At 41.2% G+C, this 10,939-nt stretch overlaps 1 protein-coding gene and 1 pseudogene across 1 annotated transcript; both read right to left on the bottom strand.

Annotated features, from left to right (window-relative positions):
- Positions 1 to 686: 686 nt before the first annotated feature.
- Positions 687 to 5,795, bottom strand: LOC114887558 (olfactory receptor 52B4-like). The gene is given in 3 exon segments (XM_029209363.1): positions 687 to 1,432; positions 1,435 to 1,650; positions 5,783 to 5,795. Coding segments are annotated over 3 exon segments (975 nt in total).
- Positions 5,796 to 9,023: 3,228 nt separating this feature from the next.
- LOC114887738 lies at positions 9,024 to 9,608 on the bottom strand (annotated as a pseudogene).
- Between the last annotated feature and the right edge of the window lie 1,331 nt (positions 9,609 to 10,939).

The following is a 10,939-nucleotide window of genomic DNA, read 5'->3' as shown; positions in this document are numbered from 1 at the left end:
TCATGGTCTTATGTGAAGATGGAGGGACTTCCCGTTCTTCAACATTCTCCTGGTACATAGCATCCATCAAATACCACATTAGCATTTTCCCATTACACAAGGGATCAGCCCCAGTCTCCCAAAGGGTTTTGAAAATGTGATTCAAGCAATTCATTTACATTCCTGTACTCTGACATATATGTGATAGGATATAAATTATAGTGTAATAAAAATACCTGAAACCCTAAGAATCACTGATTCTAAGAAAATCGCTTAGCTACCTAGAAAGACATAAAGGAATGCAGGTTTATATGTGATAGTTCAGGGATGTCACAAGATGTCTCAAAGGATGAGAAACTCAGTGACGAATAATTGAAAAAAATGTGAAACCAGAGCATTGTTCTCATTTCTTCTATTACCAACGATCAGGTTAGTGATATGTAAGATGTAAGACTTTGGGAAGTCCTATTTCTAGCCACATACTCTGTGCAGGATGGAGCTTACTCAGTCAAACACGACATTGCTCACTGTACTGCTTTGACAGTAGAAACTGGAAGTTCAGTACCTACCTGGTGAACATTCTACAGAAACAATTCACTAAACTATTACCTAGTGTGTTAGTTTACCACTAGCATTTATATCCACCAGTTCCATAGTTCACATCATGGATAGCTAGAGACGTTGAAAACACTGTTCCTCCTCCAAAGTTATTTCTGCATTGGAAAAAATATGTGAGCTACCTGCTCTCGAATTTGCTCGATCTTGATCCCATAAGTGATGGGATTCAGCATAGGTGGAGCCAGAATGCGCACATTATCCAACGAGATGTGGATATGAGGTGGAACCTGGCTTCCAAACTGCTGAGTAAGCGTTGTGATGATCGCAGGCCCATAAAAGAGGATGATGATGCAGACGTGAGAGCCACACATGTTGAGAGCCTTGTGACAAGCATCTTGGGAAGGCACGTGGAAGACAGCATGGAGAATAAGCGTGTAGGAAACGAAAATTAATAGGACATCTAAGACCACTGTTGACATTATAACAAAGAGTTCATACCACATGTTTACTCGTATGTCATTACAAGCATATTTGGCCAAGCCAATGTGTTCACAACAGGTGTCTGGAATTATATTACTTTGGCATAAAGTCAATCTTTTCAGAAGAAATATCATGGGGAAAATCATACAATAACTTCTCAGAAAGATGGTAACACCAATTTTCCCAACCAGTGTGTGTGTAAGAAGTGGGTAGTGGGTAGAAGCATATGGCAATGTAGCAGTCAAATGCCACACCAGCAAGGTCCCTGACTCAGACATGAAAGTGCTGTGTGTAATGAAGAAATGTGTGATGCAGCGATTCAAGGAGATGTCCCCAGCACAGAACCAGAAGATGGCCAAGGCCTGAGGTACTACACATATGGAGAGGACAAAGTCTGCCCCAGCCAGCATGCATGGAAGAGGTACATGGGTTCATGGGGGCTGTGCTTTGTCACAATAATGAATATAAGAAGGCTGTTCCCAGATAGGGGAATGACGTACGAAAAGAAGAAAGGGATGGAAATCCACATGTGCTGGTCCTCTAGGCCAGGGATGCCCAGCAAGTGGAAGACTGTGTGACTGACACCAGTGTGGTTTAAGGAAACATACCCATGGAGACCACCAGAGACATCACCTCATACTCACAGAGATGAAAAATCCAGACTTTCCTGGAATATTCTTTTGGCATATCTCACACTCTCCATCTTCTTTAAACATGCAAATAATAAGAAACATAAAAAGTCAATAGGGTATGTTCTCTGCTTCAATGAGTGACAGTCTAATTAAAAGTTATGCGTATCTCCAGATAATCAAACAAAACATATCATTGTATATATTTCTCCTACCAACAGAGGCTTATGAATATTCAAAGGAAATCATTATATGTACCTGTGAAGGCTGTAACAAGAGGTTTCTTGAATATAAACTTGAACTTCACCTTGTGGTGGATGGTTTATCATAAAGAGAATGAAAAGAGAAAGAAGTAATATGGAAAACGTAGGTATTCAAATTGAAGTATACCATTTATGAACAGTGTTCATTCAGATCCAGGCGGCTATGCACAGGGAATACTGAAGAAAGCAGCGTGTGGGGTCATACAGGCAGATTTAGCCTAACTGATGGAAATGAGATTTAAAATCTCTCTGAATTCACCACATACAATTTGCACACTTGTGAAGGGATTCAGTAGACAAAGGTTAAGGAATAACACTGACAGGGCCTGAGTGCCTGAGGTGACACACTGCTCATGCTCACATCTTAGGGACTACGTTTAGAAATGACTGAAATTGGAAAACAAGGCATTAGTGCTGGAAGGGGATGGGGATGACATTGGAAGATTTTTCTGCAGGCAGAAATATTGTCATTTGGTTCTTAGTGTACCTTCATTCATTCATTAATCCAGATGCAGAAAAAAATGGGAAACTTCCAGGATCCTAGGGGCTTAAGTTTGAGAGTGAAGCAAACTTTAAGCAGGTGGTTTTAGAATATTGGAGATAAATGTTGAGTCTTTCTGTTGATGGGTATCTCAGAATATCTATCTCAGTATAAGTTATGTCTTAGGCTCATTAATAGTTTATCTTCCATCCCAGGTTACCTCTCTTGGTGCCTCTGTTTCTTCTTTGAGAGGAGGAAAATCAGCTCCTATAACCATCCTCCCAGTGATGGAAGAAACTGTTCTACAATTACAATTACTGGTCAAGAGAGTCTAGTCACTGGCCTTGATACAGTGAACTGTCTCTGGAGAGTATAGGGCTGCTCTGTGAGAAGGAAAAAGCCAGAAAGACATAATTCAACACAGAGAGGGGCTTGAGAAGGGAGGAGATGATAGAAGCTGAGGATGGGTGTGTGTTTGGAGAAAAGGAGTAAAAGGGAAGTGCTGTTTGTTTTGGGGGGGGGTTCACTGAAAAATGGAAGCCAGGGAACTCAGGGGTATTTGCCTGTTTGGTCTCCTGATAGAGCGACTTTGGTGTAATACATGTTCATCCTAGAAATCCCCTTTCAAATGTCTCCTGTCTCATGTTTTCTTCTCACATCTGCCTAAGAGGGCCTGGAGGTCTCCTCTTTCCACACCCTGCTTTAAGAACCCCAGAACAGATCCCAGACATTCTCAGGGCTCCTCTCATATTTGCCAAGACATATCTGCAGTCTAAGTCAGTATCTCCATCTTCTAATGCCCGGTCCACTTATTGGGCACCAGTTATTTTTTGGATGATGACTATTTACTAACTTTCAGGAACATCAGATAGACCATGTATTCTCACCTCCCTCCCCAGACTCACCCTCCACTTCTGCTAGAACCAACCAGATTTGTGTCTCTGGTCACTATCATTCCACACATATTAACAGCCTCCAAGTGTCCTGTACCCTCTGGCCTGTCTGGGACATAACACCTGCCCAGCACTTACCTTCATCCTTGAACCAACCCCATCTGCAGGTGTATAATTAATTTATCAGCCTTAGACTGAGTCTTCAGGAACAGCCGTTCAATTGGAGATGAAATTTACCTTGTTGCAGGATTTGGGCTGTTTATCCTCTGTCACTAGAGCCCTTGAGGGAAAGCACTTACACCAGGGCTCCAGGGACAGAACTGTCTCCAAGAGCCTCACCTTCTTCCTAAATGGGCTGGGTCTCTAAGACCACTTCACATCTTCCTCACTTCCTCCTGCACCTTTTCTCTCTTTTTCATCTCCAGATAATCTGACACATAAATCTTCTACCATGTAAACCAGCCTTGCTTTAGGCCTATTGTAATGCAACAGGAATATAAATACTTACAATTAATATGGACTCATGGTTTTTAAAGTTTTATTCTTCATGAAAACAATTAATGAAATTCACATGAGTTTCAAATTCCAGAGTCATGAATACTGATGTTTACCTCTGTTGTCTAAGGGTACAGAATTGTACGAGCTTAGCAGTCAGTAGGAGACGTGTGAGTCTTGATGCCTTAGACATGTCTCTATTTCATTTGCCTAACTAACTCCTTTAACTGCATTCAAGATTGTTCACTTTATCTTAATTTTCAGTTTGATCTGTAGAGGTAGCTTCATAGCTTTCTTTGTTTTTAAAGTCCTTGAAGTTCTCAGAGATTTTTGGATCTGTAAATTTATTGTTTTTACCACATTTGGATATATTCAGCAATTATTTCTTACAAAACATTTTTCTGTCCCCTTCTCTCATTTCATTTCGACATCCCAACAACAACACATATGTTAGACCTTTTGACATTGTTGCATCAGTATTTGAAAGTCTCTTGATTTTTCTGTATTTTCTGTCTCTTCTCCAGTTGGATAATTCTATTGAAAGATCTGATGGTCTATTTCCACAAGTAGGGTTACCTTGGTCAAGGGGTAAATACATTTGTAGTTTTGTCCTACGTGGATAGATTCCCTTTGAGAGGCTACACTTCTGTCATTACTAACAGCAATGTATGAAAGTAACTTTTTCCTCACAGACTTGCCTGTAGACTATATTGTCAAGTCATTGAACATTTGTCAATCTGATTGTGTGTCGAATGGGACTATCAGCACAGATGGATGGCAATAATTCTTCCCTCTGCTGTCCACACAAGACAACTCCTCCATCATGAGCTACAGTCTATTATGCACTCCCTTGCATCTGTAATGGCCTCATGACTTGCTTTGGCCAATGGAGTGAGGTGGAAGTATTATATCCTCTGCCCAGTGGATTTACTGTGAAGTGAAAGTAGGAACAACAGTCAGAAGGTGAATATATAATCAAGAAGCAACATCAGGGTAGATTGGACTTGGGAAGTGAGGGAATTGAAATAAAATAATTACAAATGAAGCTACTGACACACTTATATTGTGACGTTATTGTTTCTTGAATTATAAAGTATTTCTGTCGTTTTTGGACTTTTTAAAATTGTTATTGTAAACACACAAATACAGAAAACAAAACAAAACAAATGAATGGCCTAACAAATTCTTATAAGGCAAACATCACCCAGGTTAAGAAATAAAACTTGATCAGACACACCTGCAGCTGTGTCCATGTGCCCAGTCACAGTCACAAAGCCATCCTTGGCATACCTAACTTTTCTAGTTACATGTATATTCATATCTTACAGCAATTTGCATCTAAATGCTGCCATTTCATCTTCAACAACCTTCTAAATATTCCATTTACCTCTGTGTCTTAACTGGAACCATGTCTGTCTACTCAAGAAACTGCTGTATTTCCAGCAGCACATCTAAATCTTTATTTCCCATTCCTCATGGTTAGACAGAACGATATTACTGTTAGCTACAATTACAACTTACAAGCATAACTTCCCCTCCATTTAGCAAAACTACCAACACCAGTGGTGTTCAGACCACATGGCAACTATTCTCCCACCATATTTAACTAACACCTGATCTAGCCCCATCCTCTCCACCCAATGATTTTTTTTAATGTAGCACCCAGAGAACCACAGAGAATTTAGCAGCTTTCTGGTCCAAATTCTGACTCAATTTTGATGGATCTGAAGCTGGAAAGAACTTGCCACAATGAAGAGCATCCTAAGATACTGGTAAAAGGACTGTCCAATGATGAAGATCAGGATTCGGCATCCTGGGACTGCACTCGCCACGAGTAAGACCCGAAGATAGCCAGCAGTTTGCAGTCCTGGCTAAACACTGTGGGTAACGTCTACAGCTCCACGTAAATGATCTCTGGGTTCCAATCACCCCTTCTAATCTGTCTCCGGTGCTGCACGGGTTCGGGAGGAAACATGGCAGCCTCCCAGGTGACCTTCAACTCACCTTCTGCTCTCATTCTTAGCAACTCCAGCAACCAAAAGTTTACCCACTTAATGCCAACAATGTTCAGGGTTTTGGCGTCTTCCTCAACTTCATCTTATTTTTAAAGATTTTTGTGATGTGGACAATTTTTTTAAAAGTCTTTACTGAATTGGTTACAATCTTGCTTCTGTTTTATTTTTTGGCTTTTTTCCTGCAAGGCATGTGGGATCTTAGCTCCCTGACCAGGGATCGAACCCCCACCCCCTACCTTGGAAGGTGAAGTCCCAACCACTGGGCTACCTGGGAAGTTCCTCAACTGCATTTTTCTAACTCTACAAGAGACACCAACTTCTACAGTTCCATCAAGAACTCTACCACTAGATCAAAATTGAAACAGTAAATTCATCAACATTAAAGTTCTAACTTTCCAATCTCTTTTATATGTTTATGGCCTATAAGGACTCTTAGACAAACAATGTTCCACCATCTATTTAATCCAGTCCCATTCCTTTTCACTTATTCACATACACTTTATATTTTGTTTTTTTAAGTAAATATATTATTTTTAATTTTTATTGGACTATATAGTTGATTTACAATGTTGTATTAGTTTCTACCGTACAACAAAGTGAATCAGTTATATATATATAAATCCACTCTTTTTTAGATTCTTTTCCCATATAGCTCATTACAGAGTTGAAAAGAGTTCCTTGTGCTATAGAGTAGGTCCTTATTAGTTATCTATTTTATATACACTTTATATTTTGTAATTCATCACTGTAATCACTCCATTTTGGCACCTGCAACATTTTACTCATGTGTCATGTTTTCCTTGACTTGCCCAAACAGATAGGAACTCAATTAGCAACATATTAAATTTTCTTCAAAATGGATTTTCCAGCAAAAATAATACCAACTGGACAAAACATTTCTATCTTTAGAACACCCAAAACTACCTAAAAATCTACTTCAATTTGGTGTTCCCATCACATGAAATGATAGCCTCAATGGATTATCCCCTCCTGGCACCTATCCTGACCCTCTACCAACCATCAGAGGAGAGAATGATCATAAAGGGTACTGAATCTACCAGGAAAGAAACCCTCACTGCCCTACCACAGCACTGCCACATGAATGTACGTGCACCTGGTCACCTATGGTGAAAACCAGAAAATTGAGAGTGCTTCTAAATTCCTCCCTCTCTCTGCTCTTCAGCAAGTCCTGTAATTTCAACTCCAATATCTCTCTGGTCCCATATCTACTCCACCTCTCCAGAGCCACCACCCTACAACTGGGTCCACTCTTATCCTCAGGAATTACTGTACAAGCTAGTCCCAACAGGTCCAACCTTGCTCCAATGTGCCTACACTCTGTAAAGAAAGTCGACATCTACTTTGTGACATAGCAAGTAACCTAATTCAACCAACCCAACTACCTCTCCTTTATTTTCTCCTGCATGTCACACAGGACTTGGTGCCACTGCTGATTAGAACCAAGAGTGTTTTACTTCCCAATATTAAGGATCCATTTTCAGAGGAGCACAAAACTCAAAATGATGAATGTTTTAAGCATAAAGAAAATTCTCCTTAGGAAAGAATGCTTTTCTCCATGGAATTCAAATAGATTGAACAATAAGAAGCCAAGGGGATCCATTTGTAATATGCATCCCCTACCACAAATGAAAAGACACCTTATCTTTAAATTAGAGGTTTTATTTCATTTAATGAGCTATTTAATTAAACAGATCATACCAGGATTTTAGTAATAAATGCCACCCATTATCTACCCTGAGTTTCTAATACAGTTGGCATTAGTAAAAGACATACAATCTAAAAATAAAAATATTTCAAAGTTCAAACATTTAATATAATTTTATCTCACGAAAAAAAAATATTAACATACACCTCGCCAAAATGGCAAAAGGAAATTGATATAAATGGATGGAATACACAATGGGTTTTTTTTTCCAGAGCATCCTTCATCACATCACTTGTCCAGCACTCGATTATAAGCCGTGGTTTGTTCATTGGGAAAACGGAGTCCTTGAGGTTAACTTCCTTGCAGAGCCGTGTGAGCACTGAAATCTTTCTTCTTTTTTTTTTTTTTAACATCTTTATTGGGGTATAATTGCTTTACAATGGTGTGTTAGTTTCTGCTTTATAACAAAGTGAATCAGTTATACATATGTTCCCATATCTCTTCCCTCTTGCATCTCCCTCCCTCCTACCCTCCCTATCCCACCCCTCCAGGCGGTCACAAAGCACCGAGCTGACCTCCCTGTGCTATGCGGCTGCTTCCCACTAGCTATCTACCTTACGTTTGGTAGTGTATATATGTCCATGCCTCTCATTAGAGAAATGCAAATCAAAACTACAATGAGACATCATCTCACACCAGTCAGAATGGCCATCATCAAAAAATCTAGAAACAATAAATGCTGCAGAGGGTGTGGAGAAAAGGGAACACTCTTGCACTGCTGGTGGGAATGTGAATTGGTACAGCCACTATGGAGAACAGTATGGAGGTTCCTTAAAAAACTACAAATAGAACTACCATATGACCCAGCAATCCCACCACTGGGCATATACCCTGAGAAAACCATAATTCAAAAAGAGTCATGTACCAAAATGTTCATTGCAGCTCTATTTACAATAGCCCAGAGATGGAAACAACCTAAGTGCCCATCTTCAGATGAATGGATAAAGAAGATGTGGCACATATATACAATGGAATATTACTCAGCCATAAAAGGAAACGAAATTGAGCTATTTGTAATGAGGTGGGTGGAGCTAGAGTCTGTCATACAGAGTGAAGTAAGTCAGAAAGAGAAAGACAAATACCGTATGCTAACACATATATATGGAATTTAAGAAAAAAAATGTCATGAAGAACCTAGGGGTAAGACAGGAATAAAGACACAGACCTACTAGAGAACGGACTTGAGGATATGGGGAGGGGGAAGGGTGGGCTGTGACAAAGCGAGAGAGAGGCATGAATTCTTTCTTCTGAGTCAAGTACCCACACCAGTGTCCCTCAAATTGGAAGGCTTTGGATGCCGACTGGCAGTCCATGTTCCGTTTCCCATGAAATATATTCTCCTCCACTTCCTTCCCTGGGTTGAAAAAAAGGGTACTTGAAAAAATTCATAGAGACAGCCTTTAGTGGAAAGGGCTTTGAGGACACTTCTCACAGAAGATACCACTAGCCCAAAAGTCCAGGCACAAGTTCTTATCTGCAAAGGAGCTGAAATCAGCCAAGATCTTCAGTAGAAGCAGACTGTGTGAAGAAAGTTCCCTCCTGTTTTCTCCTTCTCTGCCTGGAGCAACTCAGCCAGACTGCCTTCCATGTCTTCCGCCTGCTGGAGACCTTGGCAGAGCTCACAGATGATCAGAGATCCAAGGGTGGCTAATTCCAGGGTGTCCTCTATGTCCACGTTGATCACGTGCACAGGCTGCCAGGTCTCCTGATCTCTGGCACACATATCTGCCAAAACCCTGTTATAGACTCTCTCCGCACAGGTGAAGATGACGTCGAAGGGATCTCTGCACTCTTGAAATCTTTCTGGGTGAGGCTTGATTCTGTCATTTCTTTTCAAGATGTGTAAGACTCCATTCCCTTTGTAGTATTTTCAGTCTTTACAGGAAAGGTCCTTGTGCATCATATTACATGAAGTTGAAAAGTCATAAGCCACTGGTTCCTTGGGCACCAGTCTTGGGAACCTTATGAGGGATCCCATTCCAAAAGACCTGACACTGAAACTTTTCTTCCTGAGGATGCTGTGGGCTTCCATGCTCCTGTTTATGTTACGCATACAGACCACAGCCACCCTGAGCGGAGAGGAGGGCATTATGGTGGCTCCTTGGGACTCCCAGCCAGACGAGTGGACTTCAGGGGCCGAGGGAACTCTGAAGCCAGGAGGTTGACCGGCTGGGTCCAGCTCTCCCAACCTGTGTTAGTGTCAAAGAACAGAAACCGGGTTTACATGGAGTCACCTCCCCGCAGTGGGAGAATTCTTGATTGATGATTGACTTAGCTCTCGATTGGGTTTGGATAGTGGACTCTGACCAGAGAACCCAATCCAGTCATCAGAACCATCCAGTCGTTAAATCACCTGAACGTCTAAATCTCCACAAGGGTATGCTTACCCCGTGGGTGTGTCTTGAAATCTCCACTTAGGCCTGTTGGTGCACCTGTGGATGGGGCTACGATTGATATTAGGCAAATTACCTAGACTCCTCCAAAACTTGTCACCAGCCCCTGCAGTGACTTGAGAACATGCCTGTGAAAAACGTGTTTGAAACTTCCAAGCTCACACTTCAGTCAATTTTACATAAAATTACAAGGGTTGTTTCATATTCCTTTCATCAGCTGATACTCTAGAAGTGTAATTGTGTTAAATCTCAGGAGGATTCCTATAGTTTTGCCCATAAAGTAATAAAATGATTCAGCAGTGTAAAAAGTGACTCCTGGAAAGCATCCCTGCTGACAGTGTTTCAGGAGTTACAAGAACACTACACATCCTCCTATTGATTTTCTTCATGATGATTCTCCAGGGACTGGAGCAGCCTCCACTGGCTCTCCCATGTCTTCAAGTACGGCTCTGTCAGACCATTCTATACTGAAATAGTCATTTTTAGCTCCATTCCTTTTGTTACTTTGCACAGTTGACTGAGCAAAGGTCATAGAGGTAAAACTCATGAACGGGACACCAAACAGGAAGGAGAGACAGTCCTGTCACTTCAAAATGGTACAGGATGAACATCCATTTAGAAAGCCACAGATTTTATGTCCCTGTGCCTCTGTCTATTATAGTGATTGTCACACTGCAAAGAGTCCTACCTCAGTAAATGCACTCGGTCTTCTCAAAGCGTGAATCCAAGACCCAGGGCCTTAACATCAACCTGGAATGTGAGACAAAGGCAAATTTGGACCCCAGACCACCAAATCAGAAACTCTGGGAGTCGAGCCTGGAGATCTGGGATGTATGAAGCCCTTCAGGTGATTGCGATGTGCACCAAAGCATGAGAGCAGCTGTCTCAAAGCAGAGGGTCCTGAGCCTTGGCTGTACCTTGGAAGTCCCTGGGAATTCATTCCAAGCAGGGCTTCAAGAGCACAAGGGAAGCAGGATGTTCGTAAGAGAAAAGTCATTGTAGGAAAAACCAGGCATAAATGAAAATG

The sequence above is a fragment of the Monodon monoceros genome, unplaced genomic scaffold, assembly GCF_005190385.1.
Source record: "Monodon monoceros isolate NGI ecotype Baffin Bay Population unplaced genomic scaffold, NGI_Narwhal_1 Super_Scaffold_7, whole genome shotgun sequence".
NCBI lineage: Eukaryota > Metazoa > Chordata > Mammalia > Artiodactyla > Monodontidae > Monodon > Monodon monoceros.
Note: the sequence above shows the minus strand (reverse complement) of the source record. Positions and strands in the feature narration are given on the sequence as shown.